The 20,593-nt window shown below is 42.6% G+C and overlaps 1 protein-coding gene across 1 annotated transcript in view; it reads left to right on the forward strand.

The window, feature by feature from the left end:
- The window catches only part of FRMPD3 (FERM and PDZ domain containing 3), a 175,182-nt gene that overhangs the window by 117,823 nt on the left and 36,766 nt on the right, over positions 1-20,593 (forward strand). The window contains exons 6-10 of the mRNA XM_037167120.2: positions 3,258-3,303; positions 10,496-10,600; positions 14,833-14,940; positions 17,680-17,811; positions 19,254-19,373. Coding sequence (XP_037023015.2) covers positions 3,258-3,303; positions 10,496-10,600; positions 14,833-14,940; positions 17,680-17,811; positions 19,254-19,373 — 511 coding nt within the window. The remainder of the gene's footprint in view (positions 1-3,257; positions 3,304-10,495; positions 10,601-14,832; positions 14,941-17,679; positions 17,812-19,253; positions 19,374-20,593) is intronic.

The following is a 20,593-nucleotide window of genomic DNA, read 5'->3' on the forward strand; positions in this document are numbered from 1 at the left end:
TGTCATATTTTCCTGAATGTCATCAGTGGTCTAAAATCACTTCCCTTTCCTTTTTGTTTTTAAGATTTTACTTACTGATTTTAGAAAGGGGAAGGGAGAAAGAATGAGAGGGAGAGAAACATCAATGTGTGGTTGCCTCTTGCATGCCCCATACTGGGGACCTGGCCTGCAACCCAGGCATGTGCCCCAAGCTGGGAATTGAAATGGTGATCCTTTGATTCACAGGCCCACACTCAATCCACTGGGCCACACCAGCTAGGGCTTGAAATCTCTTCCTTTCAAGAGTGGTTTTAGTTTGGGGAAAATCCAGAAGTCACAGGGCACCACATCTGGGGCGTAGGGGGTCTGAGTAACCTGGGTGATTTGATGTTTCACCAAAAACCTCTGCACAAGATATGATGCATGAGTAGGCATGTTGTGATGAAGCTTTCAATCACCAATCACCTATAGGTATGGCCTTCTGATTCATCCCAATAGTTTCTGCTGAGGAATGATCAAGCTTAATGCAAAATTTGATGCAGATTTGTTGCTTTACTTGCTTAGTCATTTAGCATGCAATAGGCGCACAGTACACATGCTCAGTCAATGGCATCTACCACCCCCAGTAATATAGTGCAGTCATCATTGCTCATGCACATCCATTTGAGTCCACTCCCCTTGGCTGCCTGGTTACATTGATGTTATACAAACCATTCTCATTGTATCATTAATGGCTGGAATTTTTCTGGACAGACCTTGAATGCTCACAAATACACCATGCACACCGCATACCTCTCACACCATTTACCATCTATCTTATACCATGCACACAATACACATACACTGTGCACCCACATCCATCCCACGCATACACCACAGTTTCATGCTATGCCACCACAAACCACACACACCATGCAAAATAAATATTACACACACCTTGCACATACTCATAACATGCCACCACATACCACATACCATGCACAACACACATGCTTATATCTACCTGTGCCACATGCTCACACACACATACATACATCATACACAATCCAATACCTCACAATCCCACCACATGCACACATACATACCACCCACATATAATCTTGCATAGACTTGTTGTCAGGGAATGAGAGGACAGGGGTACAAGTTTTAAATTCCATGGGCTAACCTTAGTTTGGGGGACCTGGCTATCTCTCCCCAAATGCAACCATATGTTGTCTCTCTCACTCTCTTTCTCTGCCTTATGTAGTCTGTTCCATCTCTATCTCCATCTCTTTCAACCCTTCTTGGTTCAGAGTGTTTTTATCCCACTCATTTTTTCTTCCCCTCCCAAAGTCCACCTCACGCTGAGCCCCTGCCTCACCTTCAAAGACAGACTTAGTGCTCTGAGTATGCAGCAGCACCCTTTCGCTAGCTCTGAAGGGATTTGGACTGTTCTTTCTTGAAGTCTAGAGCAGGCCTTTCTCGAAATACCCCCTTCCACCTCAATATATTGGAATGTGTCTGGTCCCTAATGATATTTAGTTTGTCCCTTCTCTAAGTTCAGTTGTCCATTGTATTCCACACTTCTCCCTCTATCACCACACCAGTATGAAGCATGTTCTTTTAACCTAATCAGGACATGTTGGGGTTCTTTCAACCCAACCTCTAAGAAGTCTTTACTTTGCTTCCAGCGAATATCTTTATACCCCAGAACAAGGTAGCCCAATCTTGTGAGGGAGTCCAGAGCTCCTTTGGAGTCAAAATGGAGCTTGCTCATTTGATATCTTTAGGGGCTAGTGGATCATTCATTCATTAGTTCATTCATTCATTAAATATATGTTATTGAGTATCTACTGTGCACCAGACACTGTTCTAAGGCACTGAATATAAAGGAGTGAATAAGATAGACAAAATCCATGTGTATTAGAGTTTACATTCTAGTGGAATTAAATACACTATCAGCAATAAACATGATAAATAATTATACAGTATACTAGAAGCTGACAAGTGTTACTGAACTAGAATGTGCATCAGAATAAAGATGATCAGGAGTACTGAGCACAGGAGTACAGGATGCAACTTTAAATAGCATGGCCAGTGTTGGCCTCATTGAGAACGTGACATTTGAAGAAAGTCTTGAAAGAGGTGAGCATGTTGGAGAAAGAAAGAGCCAGGGCCAAAGCCCTAAGGCAGGAGTGTGTCTGGAATATTTGGGGAACAGGAGAGAACTCAATGGATGGAATGGGGTAAGGAAGGGGGAGAGTTGTAGACACGATAAGGACTTTGGCTTTTTTCTACTTTAAATGGGGAGATGTGGCAGGGGCTGGAGCAAATAAGTCACATAACTATGTTACTGCTCTCTGTAAGAGACAGATTTTTCTGTGGTGTTTTCCCTGGAACACAACTCCTTCTTTCTCCTGGGAGCTTCCCAGACCCTAGCACTGATTCATCCTGGAACTTGTCCTCACTGAATATGCATAATGTTTCAGTCTTTGAGCAGGGCCCTCGGATTTTCTTGAATCACCAGAATCAAGGGCAGTTTTCACTCTCCTTCTGGAATACCTTTATTCCCAAAAACATTTGGAAAAGGCCAGCAATGAGAGGGGATGCTCCTTCAAGGCAAACTCTTTCCAGTAATTTTACTTATTTTAAAGGATTATGCATTCCTGGGAGAAAATGTTCATACCTCACAGCCTGTTTGATCATCGGCATAATTCATGTTGGAAGAATTTCAACTTCTTCATTCTTTTGAATACTTGTTATCGGGAGAGTCTTGGCTTCCATCTGTGGCTCCCTGGCTTGTGTTTTTTGATCCTTCAATTAAAACAAATCTGTTGAGTATGAGAAAACCCAAACAACCTCTTTTGAGTTTTTCCTTTGAGTGTCCCTTCTTGCTTAAATACCAAATTGCCAATAATCATAGTACATGGTTCCCAAGACAGTGTGTGCCCTTTGAGTTTCATAATTCAGGCTTTTAGTTTTTCTTGAGAATTTTCTAGTCTGCAGATAAAATTGCTCCTAAGGTTTGGGGATTTCTACAGAGAGAATGTGAGAAGAAATATTAAAAATCCTGAAAAATGACAACCTCAGGGATAATGGTAACACCATTTCAGATGCCTTTGTGAACCTATATAGATGGTGTATGTCAGCTAAGGCAGCCATGCAGATCCTCAGATTGCCCTCTGTCCTAATACATATACCTGAATGCAGCCCAGGGGGAAATTCTGGTGTTGTTTCTTGTGCTAGATGAGTACCTAGTGCATGTTAGGTACTTATCCTGTTCCCTCTTCTCTCTTTAGGAGCACTAAGGAATTCATCGTTCTTACAGTTCTGCATACTCATCAGGTGAGTGAGCTTCTTTGCTATCTACCCTTCTTCCTGAAATAAGAAGACTCTATATTGGAGAGTGATGGTGACGAGAGAGAAGGTGGAAGAAGAGACTAGGAACAGTATTTTGTAAGCCAAGGAATTAGGACTAAATTTAAAACATACCTTCTTAATATCTTGTCTACTCCCAAGTCCAAGGTTTGAGAATTTTAAAGGGCTATACAGTCCTCTGTGCCCTCTGCTTTATCGCACTTAAACCGCCCATCTCCACAGTTCCACAGGCACTTTCCAGAGATATTTTCTACCTCTTTTTTTCTGTTCCTCATCAAAATTTATCTGTCCAGTGTTTAACTCCCATAAAGTCCTTGCAGGCAGTGAGTGCAAATTTTATTCATTCATTCATACAGGTATTTACTAAATGGCCTGCAATGTATGAGACCCCTGTGGGTCTCATACAATGTGGGGAATTTAACATACAGTTCCTGGGGAGGTAAAGTTCAACAAACAGATTGAGCTGTGTCCTGGTTCAATCATTCATTGGCTGTGCGATCAGTTAAAAGTTCAGTTTCCTTTTCTGAATCTGTATCTTCATCCATAAATTGATGGTTTAGACTAGAACAGTGTTTCCAAAATTTACCTGATCATATAGTCAACAGGATTACTTATTAAAAGTGAAAATCCCCAGGCTCCTCTCCTTAAGAGTTGGATTCACAAGGCCCAGTGTGCATTGCTAGGTTATATCTCGATAGTAATTTTAACTCAAATACAGAACTTCAGGTATAAACATTCCATGTGCAAAACTCAGAGCCTTCCTTACACCTCCAGTCTGGTTGTCCCTTCCCAGTGTCTACAACACTTCCCTACATCCCAGCACTGAGGTTTCACTCCCATCCTATAGCCACAGGAGAATCACCTGTTGGGGGTGAGGAGCATGAAAGCAGGGGAGGCTTCACAGAGGAGGATGCACATGAGCTAGACCTTGAAGGATGGAGCAGGATTTCCCAGGCAAAGATGGAAGGAAAGATTTTCCAGAGAAAGATGACATTTCATGCAAGGCCAGGGACAGTTCAGAGGTGCAAATCAGGCTGCATATCACAGGCCAAGTTCATTTCTCTGGGACACATGCCCAAAAGTACTATTGTTCAGTCATAGAATATATTAAATGAATAGTTTATCAAAGAAACTACCATAACATTTTCCAAAGTGGCTGTGACATTTTACATTCCTGTGAAATATTATATTTATATGTATTTATTGTATATATCCCTCATTTGAATGTCAGCTCCATGAGGATAGAGACTGTTTTGTTCACTGCTATATCCCCAGTGTCTAGAGTAGCACCTGACACAAAGTTGGCACCTGATAAATATTTGTTGAAGGAATGAAGGAAACCCAACTACCAGCCATCACAGCAGCCTAAACTAAAGTGTCCAAACTTAGCTGCAGAATGAAGAGGCAAACACTCCCCCTATCTCTGTCTCAACTGTCATCCCAGTGCCACCACCCTTTGCCCCCAGTTCTCATGCCCCCACTGTCCTATTCCATGGCCTCTTTCCTAAGGCCAGACTGTTTTCCTTCTCCTCCTGTACATTTCTTAGCTCTTGCTGCCCTGCAGACTTCTGTCCTTGTTTTAGTCCATATCTCTTCTAATAGATGGCTGTTTCCTTTAAGACTTGGCATATGACTCATGTCTTCTAAACACCTGTTCCTGACTAACCTCAGTGAGAATTTCTAATTCATTCATTCATCAAACCTTTACTAAATGCCTGGTGTTCTTCCAGACTGGAAATATAGCAGTACACAGGACAGACATGGTTGGTTCCTCAGAGAGCTTAAATTCTAGTTCTTGGCCTTGTGATCTCTAAACTCTTTGAGCATAGACATGGGAGAACACATACACACAGGGGTGATAATCAAAATAATTAGCATCCTCTACAGTAGGGGTCATCCAATCAGAATGTAAGGCAATAGGCACTGGAGTAGAGTCTTGAAGTCCCCCTAACAGTACCAGGTGTTAGCCCTTTGGTTGATCATGTGTAAAGAGGTCCCATAGAAGAGGTCAGGTGGCACCCAGGAAGCTTAGGGCAGTATCTACTTACCAATTAGTGTGAAAGAATCCCTCAATATTTAACAATAGGTATAGCCATACCAGTGTATCCTGACTGAATGTCAACCTTGCATACATATACAGTTGATCCTCATTATCCAGATTCCATGTTTGCAAATTCACCTATTTCCTAAAATGTATTTGTAAGCACAAAATTACCATATTTTGCCTTGTATGACACACTTTTTTGCCCAAACTTTTGAGGTAAAAATAAGGGCATGCATTATTCATGGTTAGCAGTAAACTGTGGGTGCACATCATACACAGCAAAATACAGTACTACTCACAATGCTTTACTGGTCATTTGCAAACATGTGCAGAATATGAAAAAAATTGAGTCTCTTAATGCACACATTCCTAGCTGAGGTCAAACAAGGAAACACTCTGTCTTCTTGTTTCCACAGTCATACAGAGGTGTTCCAGAGGTTAGAGGTGGTAGGGGGCAGTGCAATGTACTGCAAGAAACTCTGTCTGTGGTGACAGTTGCATGGGGTTTGAATCCCAACTCTCACCCCTTTAGTAGGGTGGCCTTAGGAGAATCACTTAACATTTCAGAACCTCATTTTCTCCTGGTAAAATAAAGGAAATAGAATCTACAGGATGAGTTGTTTTTAAAATTTAAGATTGTAATATATGTAAGATACACACAGACAGTTTTCCCCTAGTAATAACTGTTCAGTATTTATTAGTTCAGTTTTCAAAGTGACTTTTTAGACCATAACCACTGTGAAGGACAAAAATTTACTGAAAGAATCTTCTCTCTAAAGCTATAGTGAAAGCTTCCTGAAGATTGTCAGCATATGTTCAGTATTATAGCCCCTATATCATAGAACATATTAATAGTACTGTGTCCAAAGTAGGTACTTGGCATCTCATGGGTACAGAGAGACTGCTGCCTCTTACCAAACCCTTGTTATGTTCAAGCTTACCACTTTTCCCAGAAGACAGTCTCCCGATAGTTCCCGAATGTGGCCCAGTGATTTATTTTTAATTAAGAGCCACAAGTAAATCTGATGCTCAGTAGAATTTAGGAAACAATGGACCAGAAAATGTCTAAGGCTCCTGGTAGTTCACTCCTACATTCTGTGGTTGATAATGGTCTAATATAGTGGTTCTCAACCCTGGCTATGCAATGGAATCCCCCCCCCCCGCCTGCCAAGAAGCTCCCAGCCTGAGAAGGCACCTATTGCAAAATGAGCTCCCAGCTGCTTGAAGGAAAAATGGGTTAATGAAGAGCTCAGATGTCTCATCTTTAAGATATTCAATTAATCTATTCTTAATGGATTAGGACATTTTCAACAACATGAATTCCTGGCCTCCATCCCCTCAGAGATTCTGACTTTTTAAGTCTGATGTAGGTTTAGGACTCTGTATTTTAACAAGCATTCCCTAATGATTATTGACATCAGGAAAGTTTTAGAAACAGTGTGTAACTGTATGCTAATGAGTTAGTACAGGGGTCAGAAAACTTTTTCTGTAAAGGGCCACATTATTTTAAGCTTTGTAGGCCATACATGATAGCCCAAAAGCAGCCATTGGCAATATATAAATGAAGGGCATAGCTGTGTTCCAATAAAGCTTTATTTATATTTAAAAACCAGGTGGTATGCAGCATTTGGCCTACACATGCCCATAGTGTGCTTGTCCCTGAGCCCCTGAGCCCCTGAGTTGTGTTCATTACTCCTCCCTCATACCACATTTGTAGTTTGACCAGGGTTTTCCCAATCCTCAATATTTTAATTCAAATGAGTGATCTCAGTGTTAAGAACTTTAGGCTCCTTAGCTGAGCTTTGAATATGCTTTGAGACAGAGTAACCTTTGAGAGCCCCTTGTATCCACACAGCAAAGTAGGTATCACTGTGTCAAACCATGGGGCTAGGTGTGACTCTGTGACATGTAGCAAAGAACAACTGACAATGAGTGAGTCACAATCAGCCATTGAAGCTGAGTAGTGAGAATAGGATGGAGTCTTAGAGACCAAAAGGTCAAGGATCAGTGAGGAATGGGGTACAAATAAGTTGAAAATAGCTTTCTAACAGACACCAAAAATGATTATAATCCCTGAAAATATTGGCAATTCCATTTATTCCTTCATGATTTTGTTCCCTTATATCTGAATCTTTTGTTTCTAGTGGTATCTCTAGGATAGGATCTAACCTTGGACTTTTTTGATAAGTATAGCAAGGAGGCTATCCCTTCCATACAGGTAAATACATGAAAGGATACCAGTTGGGTTTCTTTATACATTTGAATCTATTCGATAGGACCAAGGTAGAACTATAACCAGTGGATGCAAGATCGGGAATGGACTTTCAGCTTTGGCCTGCTGTGGGAAATAATTCACTAATCCAAGACTCAGGAAATCTGGGTTCTAGTTTCAACTGTACTATAAAATTATTTTGATAACTCTGTTTAAACCATATCATCTTCCCAGGCCTCCATTTCCTGTGTAGAAATGAAGGGTGGACAGCATTTCCCATTCAGTTCTCTAGAGATGCCTCTTTCCACACTGCACACGAAGGCATCCCATGATAGATGATTGCAGAAAAAGGGTATCTGTCAGGTAGCATGAAGATTTTGCTTGACTCATGTCTGGTGCCCATGGAGTCAAGCAGAGTTTCCTGAACATAGCTACAGATCTCTTTCTCTTGCCCCTTCTTTGTGCTCCTGCTACAGCCTGCATGATTGGAGCACTAAGATGTATAACACACAAAGGCACTTCTCAACTCGCATGAACAATCAGTACTGTAATCTGCAATGATATCCAGCCCTGGATTTTGTTGTAGTATATCATCTGCAGCCAACAAATTGACCCTGTGTCTCAGGGTAAGATGCCCAAGGTTCCTTTAGTTCAGTGCTTTCCTACATTAGCTGCATTTTGAAATCATCGGAAGCTTTAAAAAATACCAATACATGGGACCCATTCCCAGGAATTCAGTGTAATTGGTTTGGAGTGGGGCTTGGGCATCAAATTTTAAAAGCTCCTTCAGTGTTTCTGCCATGCAGCTAGTACTGAGACCCACTGAGGTTTTGCTGGACTCAGGATGAATAGGTAGCTTTCTATTCAGGTTGAATAGGTAGCTAATCTATATCAGATTGCTGGTTGTGGAAGAGAACACAGCTGGGACCAGGGCCCATGACCTGATGAGGACATTTGTTTCTGCAGTGTCTTTATCTTAGGGCCCTGCTCTCCTGTGGCTGATCTGGTAAGTGAATCTCAACCCAGAATTAATGGCAGAAAATAGCTAATGTATGGCCTTCTGAGATAGCAGAGACCTTTGGGACCGTAACATAAAGGAATTCTGGATTGTAGGACATGAAGGCTTCCTGACAAGGCTGGTAGGGGAGGTGGTTTTGAAGGAGCTCTAACCTGATTTCCCCCAGTCTCCCTCATCTCAGAAAATAACAACTTTTTTTCCTTGTGACTCCTCTCTTTTTTCCACCTCCTATATCCAATTCATCAACATATTTTCCTGGTTCTATTTTCAGAATATATCAAGAATTCACTCACTATTCATCATCTCCATTATTACCATCCTACCCCAAGCTGCCATCATATTTTAACTATATTTTGGTGGTAGACTTGTAATTGGTCTTCCTACTTTGGCATCACACTCCTATACTGTTTTCCACACAGCAGCCAGAGGGGTCCTTTTATGAGTAAAATGCAAGTCAGACCCTGTCTGTTCAAAACCATCCAATGAAGTAAAATCCAAAATTCTTGCCATGGATTACAAGGCCCTACATGACAAAGCCTCACACTGCCTCTATAAGCACAACCCCTCTGAACCACCACCCCTCAATTATTCTGCTGCATCACACTGGGATCCCTTGCTGTTCTTCACATACCCCACTTCAACTTCCACATCAGAGCCTTTATTGTTCTTTTTAGCTGGATGGCTTTGTCCAGATAGCCTCATGGCTTCTCTCCCTCACTCTCTTCAGGTTTTTGCTTAACTGTCACCTTCTCAAAGGGGTCTTCCCTGGCCATCCTGTCTAAACTAACACCCCCATTACTTCCACCCTCACTCAGTCATTCTCTTGTGGCATGCCTTACCCTGTTCAGCTTGTCTTCATAGTCCTCATTTGCTACCTAAATGATAATTTGTTCATTGTATGCTTGTCCCTGCTAGAATGGATGTTCCTTGAGTTCAGAGAGTTTTCTCTGTCTTGTTTACTATTGAATCCCTCATCACATAGAGCAGCTCTTAGTACATAGAAGGCCCTCCCTAAATTTATCACATGAATAAATAAATGCACCTGAAGACATGACTCCTGTATTTCCTCCAATCCAAGGAGCACCCAGGGAAGACTTAGTTTCAGTGTTTGCTAACCATGTATTCTGCTGAATTTGTGGGACAATTTTCAAGAACTAGAGATATTAGCTGATTCTATGGGCATTTCATATGGAATTGTATGAACAAAGTGGTAGAGAGCCCAGAACTGGAAGACCAGGACATCTGGTTAAATCCCCAATATCTATGGTCCTGAATAGTGTATAAATTGTGGATAAATCATTTTGGAGTGCTACGTACCCTTTCTCCCACACCTAAGATAATATTTTCTACAAGCTGCCTTCCTAGGAGCAGGGCATAGCTATGAGATGAATTAAGATCAATAAAAACTACCACTTAGGTCTATTTCACATTAAGAAAACAAAATACATGGAAATTCACTGTATGTTATTATTAAAGAATTTTTGCAAACTCCCTTAGACCTAAAGCATTAATAATGAGATTCAGTTTACCCAAATTTTATTCATTCATGCCCAGCTTTTTCAGAACACACCAATCCCAGGGTGAGGCAAAAGTAGGTTTACAGTTTGTTCATATGGAAAATACTCTAATACAATAATTAAGAGATGATAATACAAAAAAGCCTGTGTTTTGCATACTCACACCTGTGAACCTACTTTTGCCTCACACTGTATAAGGAAGCACTTAGCACAGTGCCTTGTACCTAGTAGGGGATTAATACTTATTTATTGACTTATTGACAAGTAAGGAAAAGTGTACCCTTCCTGAGACATCTTAACTCTGGTGTGGCAAAGGTCAGGTTTTTCTCAAGAATGGAGAACTCACTAGCTCTCTGTTCTATTTCCAGTCCCCCAAATCTGCCTTCATCAGTGCTGCAAAGAAGGCCAAACTGAGATCTAATCCTGTGAAGGTCCGATTTTCTGAGCAGGTGGCAGTTGGAGAAACAAATGCAGTAAGTGCAGCTTCTGCTCTCTTTCCTCACCCCTTGGCCAGAGTCAACTCTGCCTTTGAGGTCTCATTTTGGGGCAGTTGCTCATCTGAGTTGACAGCATTATGAAGGGGTTAAAGGGGGAGATCTCAGGGTTCTGGGTGGATAGCGAGTGAGGTGTGTCATTCAGAGAGACCCTGGGCATTGTGGGGAGAAACAATATATTATCAACTCACTCAAGATCCTCATGTTGCTTTGAGAAATTTCATCTATAGCGCAATAGCTTATGCTCAGAACAAGTGCCCTATAAACATCTTTTGGCTACTTAATAGAAACAGGAATGAAGTAGTGGTTTTCTGAAGATCCAGAGAGAGAGAGAGAGGCTTATGAAACTGAGGTCTCTTCACAATGAAGTGGTCCTGCAACTCCACATCGTGACTGAAGAACTGTGCAGTGAAAGGTGAAACAGACTAAGGAAAATGATAGACTCTATTAAGTCACAAAGCTTTTTATTAGACACCTGCTATGCTCCCAGCACTGCAAGGAATGTGAAATAAATGTGTTTTCTGATGCTGGATATGTTTTGGTGATGTTGGGGGGCGAGTGGTTCAGATGGAGACAGTGTAGGATACCCCACTGAGTGGTATGGTTTCAAGAAGCAGGTGATGCTTGGCAGGTCATACTATGTACTAGCCAATTTGGGAGGTCATGGTCCACTTGCAGTCTTTCCCACTTCTATGTGGGGTTTACATGAGCTGAGCTGTCTTCTTCAGATAAGCAAGTAAGAATAGGTAGGTGGAGAGCAGAAGGATGTGTAGTAAGCCATCATGGATTATGGCCAGAGTCCCCCAGTAATCTTCAGATGTTGGCGATATCTGGTTGGGGTAGGGTGGTGTTTGGTAGTGGAGAGGGATAGCCAGAGCTACCAGCCACCTGTGTGGTTTTATAGGCTGTCATGTGCTGGGCTTTGGGGAGGCCCATAGCATTTATGTACTGAGGCACAGCTGCAGTCAAGAAAAATTAGTAGGCTCAGACTGAGTGGGAAAAATCAGTGGGGCAGAGGCACTCAGAAGGTACAGAAGACACAGGTGTGTTTCATTTCCATTTGCCTGACTCTTCTTCCCAAACTCAGCCCAGGCCCTCCTTCATTCCTTTTGGAGGAGGGCTATGAAGCCCAAGGGACTAACTACAGGGCCCCGCTGGTAAGCTGTCTGAATAATTGGTGGTTGAACTTTACTCCAGTCCTAGGAGAAGAAGCTGAAGAGAGGCAGGGGTTGGTGAGGAGAGAGGAAAGGGGAGGAGTATAGAGTCAATGCAGATCAGGAAGAAGCAGACCCTGAGGTCCAAGTCACTAAGAGGATGTTTATGTCTTGAGACCTTGAAAATCCAGAGAAAATGTGACTTGATTTTGTAAAGTATAGACAGGTGCAACCTATTGAATCTCAGCATCATAATCAACCAAGGCCAGGACACTCAGTAAAGAGCTCCCTTTCTTTCTCTCCCTTACCTTCTTTCCCTCCTTTTCTTCCTCCCTTCTCTTCCTCTCCCTTCCAGTCTTCCTTCCCAATTCTTCCCTTCCTCCACCATGACTTCCCTTCCCATATATGTTTCTCAGCTAGCCACAGGCAGAATCAAGCTCCACTCCAGACCAGTCTGAATGCAAATACCCCAGAGCAGCTGAGACCCTCCCAGGTTATTTCTATTACTGCTAGACAGGTCACTAGGTGTGGTATGAGGCTCTTATCTGCAATGACAAACATCAGTCTTCCCATTCTAGTTGTGCTCAGGAAATTATATGATGTCACAATAGCATACCACCACCACTGCCATTAGTATGAACCATAGCAGCCTCACTATTGGTTGGGACCTGGGGGAGTCCATGTATATAATCCCTTTCCCTTCATGTTCCAGGGCTTTATTAAGCAGCCAGAGCAAACAATAAATCCTGTGGGTGGTCCTTTCCAATTCTATTTTAAACAAAATCAACTAAGTAATTATCTGAGTTGAACCCAGTATGCTAAATAAAACCTGCCACCACTGAGTATCATCAGCATGGGGATCTGAGCCTCTGGACTTAGCAGGAGCAAGTTATCTCCGGATCAGGGAGAGAACCAGGTAGTCACATATTTTCAACTCTATAACCCATAACTTCCCACCATGGCTTAACTCCTGGCTCCCCACCACTGCCAACTATACCCCAGCCTGGGAGGATTTATTTGTTCATGCTTTCATACTTTGTCTGTGACAGTACATAAATCTCTACTGTTCTCTTATGGCCTCCTAATAGTCCACACCCACCATCTCCTTAAAAATAAAAATCTAGCCCTCGCTGGTTTGGCTCAGTTGATTGAGTGCCAGCCAGGGAAGCAAAATGCCACTGGTTCAATTCCCAGTCAGGGCACATGCCTGGGTTACCGGCCAGAGCCCCAACTGGAGGTGTATAAGAGGCAACCACACATTGGTGTTTCTCTCTTTCTCCCTCCCTTCTGCTCTGTCTAAAATAAATAAAATCTTTAAAAAATAAAAAATAATAAAAACCAGTTTACCTCATCTGGCAAAACTTAGCACCTGTTGATATGTCTTAGTTTTCTAATGGTTTTCTAATGAATTCTTGTATGTGTACATATGCATACACACCAAGTCACCTCAACAAAAGTGTAAGACTAAACCCGGGTCGTCTATTTTTCTCCATACCCCCCATGGGGCTTAGCACAGTGCAGGGCATATAGTAGAGGCCCAATAAATATTCACTGAATTAAAGAATCTGGCCATCTTACGCAGTTCTTCAGTTTCTGGAAAACTGATAATGTTGACCTTTGGCAATGGATGGATTCTTGTGATGAGTCTAATCATTCAAGTAAGCACATATCAAGCACCTACTGCTCATATATTCATCAGTAATTTAATGAGCACCATCTGTGTGCCAGGGACTCTGCTTAGTGTTAGGACTACAAAGATTAAATAAATAGGACATGGTTATTGTGTTCTGAGTTCACTGTTCAATTGTGAAAGACAAATGCTTTTCAAAAATATGAAAAGAGCACTGAGAGAGGTGTATATAAGTTGCTGTTGGAACATATGAGAACAGCAGGTCCAAGGACCTGGTGATACCTGGCAAGGTTTTCCAGAATGCATATTTAAGCTGGATTTTAAATGGCGAGTAAGAGTTTGCTGAGGAAGGAAAGAGAAAAACAGAGGGAACAGTTTTTATTTTATAAATATTTATTGATAATTTAACATGCACTCCTCTATAAAGTAAAGAAATATCTGGTCCAGGAAAACTTTTGCTAAGGAATAATCAGATATTCAAAACTGGGCTTTTTCGGTGGTTCTCAATCAGGGTCAGTTGTATCCACTTTCAGAGAACGTTTGGAAATGTCTGATGCTTTTTTGGTCATCCCCATGGTTTGCTGTGTTATTGGCACTTTGTGTCTCAGGGTCAGAGATGCTAAGTGTCCTGAAGGGAGTGAGACAGTCCCTGAATGATGTCAGAGGTATGGAGGCATGAAAGAGCAGCATGGGTACCTGGAATGGCAAGACATGGCTCTGGGGAAGTAGGCAGGTACCAGGTCAGGAAGGACCTAGGATATCACAGGGGATGGGGAACAGTAGAGCAAAGATGTGGATATAGAATTGAACTCAGTATTTGAAGGGCCTGGTGGAAAGGAAGGTGTCAAGAGATAGGAGTGAGGTGGGCTCCTAAAGAGGTATCCTATCAGCTCTTCAGTATGTGGTGGTCTTTGTAGGTCAACCACCATTATAAGCTGTAGAGCTTCGAGCCACATTAGAATGTGGGTATGCTGTGGCATCAAATGGAGAACTTTAAAAAAAAGATTTTATTTGTTTTTAGAGAGAGGGGAAGGAAAGGAGAAAGAGAGGGAGACAAACATTGATTGAATGCTGGTTGCCTCTTTCAGGCTCCCAACCCGGGACCTTACCCACAGTCCCAGCATGTATCCTGACCAGGAATCAAACCAGTGACATTTTGGTTTGTAGGATGACACCCAACCCACTGAGCTACACCAGCCAGGGCTCAAATGTTGAACTTCTGGTATGGCTCGGTGTCTTAGAGAATTTGGTTTTGGTATCCATGCAACATTATTAGTGATCTGCTCTTTCCTCTGTCTCTTTGTTCTTTCATACCTTTGGCTCCCTGTCTCCTTCACACAATCCTTTTCCTTCCTAAACTCCTGCTCTGGTTTCTTTCTTTCTTCTAAATGAGACCTTCTCTTTGTACTTTCCTTGTCTATTCACAGAAAATGATGAAGAAAGAAGCTCTTCTCCTCATCCCCAATGTCCTGAAAGTCTTCTTAGAAAATGGGCAGATCAAGTCATTTACATTTGATGGCCGGACCACTGTTAAGGTACCTACAGTCTCCTGTGGAGTCAGCATTGCCCTCTGCAGAGCACACACAGCTGCTGTTCCCCTAGTTGGTTTTTCTGAATCTGCATGGAGCTGTTCACTGCCAGAGCAAAGTAGCCTTTGAGCCTCTGCTGCTGTGAGCATCTGGCTGTAAAAACACAGTCCTCAGATGATGGTGGGTGGGTGGGGGAATTTATAGCCCCAACTGTGTGCTAGTAATTGTAAATGTGTGTGTGCATGCCAGACGTGTATGTGCATACATAAGTGTATATGTGTATACATGCACATGTCCACACACATCTACTGGTGAGCTGAATTTTGTTGGTGTTACACTGGGTCCTTCAAGACTCAGGAGCTAAGGATGCGAAGATCATTAAACCACTTAAAAAGCAAAAGTGATTCATATTGATACACTAACACCTATGCAAATTTATACACAGAAATCAACAAACTCAATCTCTGGAGATAAGCTTAGCCATGCCTTGCTTTTTAAATGAAAAACATATCTTAAGCACTGAACCAAGATTTGAAAAGTCCAGCAACAATCCCTTTGACTATTCTTACAGGAAGAGCAATTACTAACTCTTAATGGCTCAGCCAGGTGTCTAAAAATTATAGCAATTTCCTCAGTCCTGAGGAGGATAAACAATGATAAAATTAACAGCCAGGTTCAACTCTGCTCTGGGACAGAAATGTCTGCTACTGTTTCTTCTGAACTCTCTCCAGAAAGAGAATGCCATTTCCAGAATGAATGTTTCAATGTAACCAGTGCTGCTCAGACTGATGGGTGGCTACAGTGCCTGCCCAGAAAACCCACACTGGCTCAAAGGTGTTCTGAGGTACCCATGTGGAGACTAAGACAACCCTATAAATCAAGAAACCCCTGGGCCAGGAAACTTTCCCTAATAGGTGCTCTGAATTGGTCTTGCCAGTGGTTCTCAGCCAGGGTTGGCACTGCCCTCTTCCAGACAGCTTTTGGAAATGTCTGAGGTGATTGGGGGTCATGCCCATGTGTGCTACTGGCATTTAGTCTCTCAGGATCAGAGATGCTAAGTGCCCTGTAGGGAGTGGAACAGTCCCTGAATTATGGAGCATCATCCTGGCCAAAGTACCAGTAGTACCCTAGTTGCAAAATGCTCAGCCTACCACGTGTTAATGGAACCAAGAGTTTCTTTGGAAGGCACATATCTGGGTGAATCCTCCATGGGACCTAGGACCAAAACACACTCCTTAGTGTACCTTGGGATAGATTTTTGGCAATTGAATGTGTCAACCTATGGGAGGATCATTGAACCAGAACTAGGTTACCTAGGAGTATCTAAATGTCCCAGGTGTGAATATCTCTTTGTGTCAGAATCCTCCTTGGTGTTGATTCATGTCCCCACACTGGAGCCTTTACTCCTCTCCCCTTGGAACCATCTCTAAGTGTTCTTCCACCTTACATCACCACCATTGTGACTTTCAGGTAGCCCTGGCCTTCTAGGACAGCAGTGATCCCTGGCTTGTGATCTCACTCTGACTTTAGTGGGGGGAAGGTACACTGGCTATTCATCAGAACTTGGATAGGCTGCCAAACCATTTGTCCCATAGAGAAACCTGAGTGAATTGACAGCCTGGAACAAGGGCTGTTATACTTGTAATACCAGTTGGCAATCACCAGTTTAGCCATCCACAATCCCAATGCAGCTGAACTGAAAAGAAAACTTCATTTGTTACTGCCAAAGCTCCAGAAACACTGGCACCTCTTACTACTTGGATAATACAAAGAGATAGTCTCAAGTACCCACCAATTTCCAGATGAACATTTGAATGCATCACTGTCTTTTTCATGGTCACTGAGGGACTTTTTGGCAGCCCTGGCTGTAAGGGAGATTCACAATCCGAAGCCTGCTTCTTCCCAGCCTTTGGGGGCAGGGTGATGCTGACTCCACAAACACATACTCTGGAGCCCAGTGTGGGCTGAAGTCACAGTAAATAGATGGTAGAAGTTTCAAACTGACATTTGGCTAACCCCCACAGATATGTTTCCAGACACGCCAATATTAAAAATAGGGCAACAGACCAGACAGAGCCCAGAAGTATCCAGATTTATGACTGTACACAAGACCAGTGATATAGTTCCTGTGTGTGAACACATTTTTCAAGTTGCTAAATTGATTGTCTCTAAAAGCCAACTACAATAAAAAAATGAACATTTTGCCAGTAACTCAGGTCATTCAATTTGGATTTTGAATTCGGAAAGTTGATTTTAATCATATAATTGTAGCTTTGCTTTTCTTTAAATTCCTAAATAAGGAGTGGAGGGACAAACCAGGGTGAACATTCTTACATGAGAAAGTAAGGGAAGAACAGCACAGTGCCTGACACTTAGTAAGCACTCAGAAAATAATTTGTTGAAAGGAGGAAGAGGAGGAGGAAAGGAGGGCCAGCAATTATACCTTCTTTTGCTATATGCTTGGCCAGGCCAAATACAGAAACACTTCTTTCCACCCCCTGCACCACTGGTGTTCCCCAGGATTCAGGCCTCTAAAGAGCACCCATGTGTCTCTCTCCTCATCCTGGAGCACAATGCCTAGACCATCATAATGGCCAGTATCTCTGTCTGGCCCAGTTTCCCAGCCTCAGCCTTCTCCCCAGGACTACCTTTCTTGGTAGTCAGTTACCCTTAACCATGTTTGGTGCTTAGAGTAGCTTAGAGCTAGAATTGAGCTCCCTCTCAAGGCTCTTTTCTCTTCCACAGGATGTGATGGTGACATTACAGGACCGTCTTTCCCTGAGGTACATTGAGCACTTTGCTCTTGTCCTTGAGTATGCTGGGCCAGAACAGAACCACAAATTCCTGCTTCTCCAGGAGAAGCAGCCCCTGGCTTATGTAAGTTACTCTTTTATCCTGGCTTGATAGCTTTGCATGTGACCTCTACTAGAAAAGGGGACCCCAGGCACTCTCTTTCTGGAAAATTCTTAATGATGTATTTAGCCAGTTTTCAGAAGTTACAGTTCTCAATCAAAGTCTGTACTACCCACCTCCAGAGGGCTTTTGGTAATGTTCCTTGTGACCTAAAAAGGGCATGAAGATTGTTAGTCCTGGTCTCTAAGGGAAAAGTGTGGGGTGGTAACTCACTGCATGGCTCCCGGAATGCTGAGTTGAAGAACATCGCCAACTCCCTTGTCTCCTGGAAGCTGTGCCTGCTGGACTTTTCTGCCTCAGAGAGGAAACTTGGCCTTCACTTGAAGCCTATGAATGAAAAGGTCAGGCAATGGAGCTTAGTGAGACCAGTGAGGCCAGAACAAGTGTTGGATAGAAATGGGCTGATTGGGGCCAATGATGGGCAGCATGTCACCCATATCAACTTCCAAGGCAGAGTAGAAGACAGTGTCTTATCATCTTAGCTCTTGTCATATGGAAAATAGGCTGGGGAAATCCAGGATGGCTGCATAATATTTCACCAATAGTGAAGCAACAGGAAGAACCAAAGAAGCAACCAGGGCCAATCAATATTCCCAGAAAGGGAGGGAAGGAGTTGGGGAAGAACAGTTGGGAAGAAATGGCTAAATGGAAGTGAAACAAAAGCCAGAATCAGATGCAAAAAAAAATGGAAGGATTTGGGGCAGAAAAATTCTTCAAGTTTAGCTTTCAGCCAAATGCAATCTAGGGACACACAGTTCTGATATATGCAGGGAAGATTGTGGGTGTCATGCTTGGAGGGAAGCCTAAATGCCTCCCTGACCCTCAAGAGGTCTTTTGAATCCAACTGGTCTCTTGTTCCAAATGGGATTTTAAACTTTCTTATTGAAAAAAAAACCCAGCAAATATACATAAGAATAGAAGGAGTTGTATAGGGAATTCTTATTACCCAGTGCCAGCTTCAGCAGTTACTGTTTTATATTGCCTGTTTATTTCATCTATACCTCCAAATGTCATTTTAAATCTTTGATTTATCTTCTAATCAGCAACTTACTCTGCTTGAATCTGGGGCCCTCCACAAGGTGAAGGAATTAGCCCCATAGGAATAAAAGAGTCAGAGAAATTCCCAGGAGCCCTTTCTTCAGACCTAGTATCTGGGAGTTTAGACCCAATTGTTGATAAAGGGAACATTCTGGATAAATGATTCTAGTCATTTGGGTTGTAAGGGCAGAAAAGAAGGGTGGCTCCTTATCATTTTTCTTTAAGGGTAAATGGAATTGGCTAGGTAGGAGACAACACCCTTGCTCTGCCCAAAGCCCTGCCTTGAGGAGCCACCAAGCTGGCTCCTACTAGCACAGCCATTGATTCCCAGATCTCTTTGCCTCCCACCTCTCATCCCTGGGATTCAGGTGGTGCAGCGGACACACTATCATGGAATGAAATGCCTCTTCCGAATAAGCTTCTTTCCCAAAGACCCTGTGGAGCTGCTGCATCGGGATCCTGCTGCTTTTGAGTACCTGTACATCCAGGTAGAGTCTGATTCGAGATACTCAGAGAGATAGACCATTAGACAAAAAAAGCAGGCAGGCTATCACAATGAAAGTCACTATATAAGTTTTTTCAACCTCCAGGTAGCTGTGAAGGCCCTTTCCTTTTCAGCTACCATTGTAGAACATGGCCAAGGTGATTGGCCTGGTGCTGTAAACTGGCTGTGTCTCAAAGTCCTGTTGTTTGTTTACACAGATCTCATCAGTTTTCAGGAGCAAGCAACCCCAATAACTCTGGCACCATCACAGAATCCCAAGGTTTAACAAGCCCATTTAGGTACACAGGGGTTCCCAAACCCCAGTGCTTAGCTCCAGTAAGGAAATGATTCCCAATTTAGTTCATCTAGAGACATTTACTCTGGGCCAGGTCCTGTGTTCACTACTAGTAATCAAGATGAACAAAGAAATGTCTTACTTGCTAGAGCTCAGAGATATGCATATTTATATTTATAAATAAATAGAAAATAGTGGAGCAGGGTGTGATGCCAGTAGCAGCATCTAGAAATCAGTTTCCCAACTCTCCATGGGAAAGGATCATGAAGGCTTCATCACAGAGGAAGTGATGTGTGCATGCTCTTAGTCTTGAAGGATTAGTGGATGTTTGCTGTGTGCAGAGTTGGAGTGGAGGGGCATATTCTACACAATGGGACTTACATTTGCAAAGGTGGCATGAAACAATACAGCATGATGCGAGAGCTGTGAGTAATTTATTATAGCTGGAGTGCAGAATGTGAAGTAAGGAGTGGTACGAAATGAAATGGGAGAAACAGGAAGCCAATAGTGAAGGGCTTGATAGGTCATGGCAAGCATAATCTTTAAAATGCTTTAGGGTAGTGTTTCTCAAAGTGTGGTCCTTGGACCAGCAGCAGAAGCATTAACCAGGAACTTGTTAGAAATGCAAATTCTTGAGCCCTAGTCTAGTCCTACTGAATCAGAAACCCTGGCATTTGGGCACAGCAACCTGTTTTAACAAGACTTCTAGGTGACTTTGATGCCCAATGGAGTTTGAAAACCACTGTTTCAGGGCAATGGGTCTTAACTCTAGCCACACATTAGAATGATTTGGGAAGCTTTGAGAAAAATGCTTTTCCCCACCCAAGACCAAATAAATCGAAATCTATGGGAATCAGGTCCAAACATTTATATTTTCTATATTCCTCATGTGATTTTAACATGTACCTAAAGAAATCCTGTTGTAGGGT

The sequence above is a fragment of the Artibeus jamaicensis genome, unplaced genomic scaffold (genome assembly GCF_021234435.1).
Source record: "Artibeus jamaicensis isolate MK-2021 breed Jamaican fruit bat unplaced genomic scaffold, CSHL_Jam_final scaffold_461, whole genome shotgun sequence".
NCBI classification, from domain to species: Eukaryota; Metazoa; Chordata; class Mammalia; order Chiroptera; family Phyllostomidae; genus Artibeus; species Artibeus jamaicensis.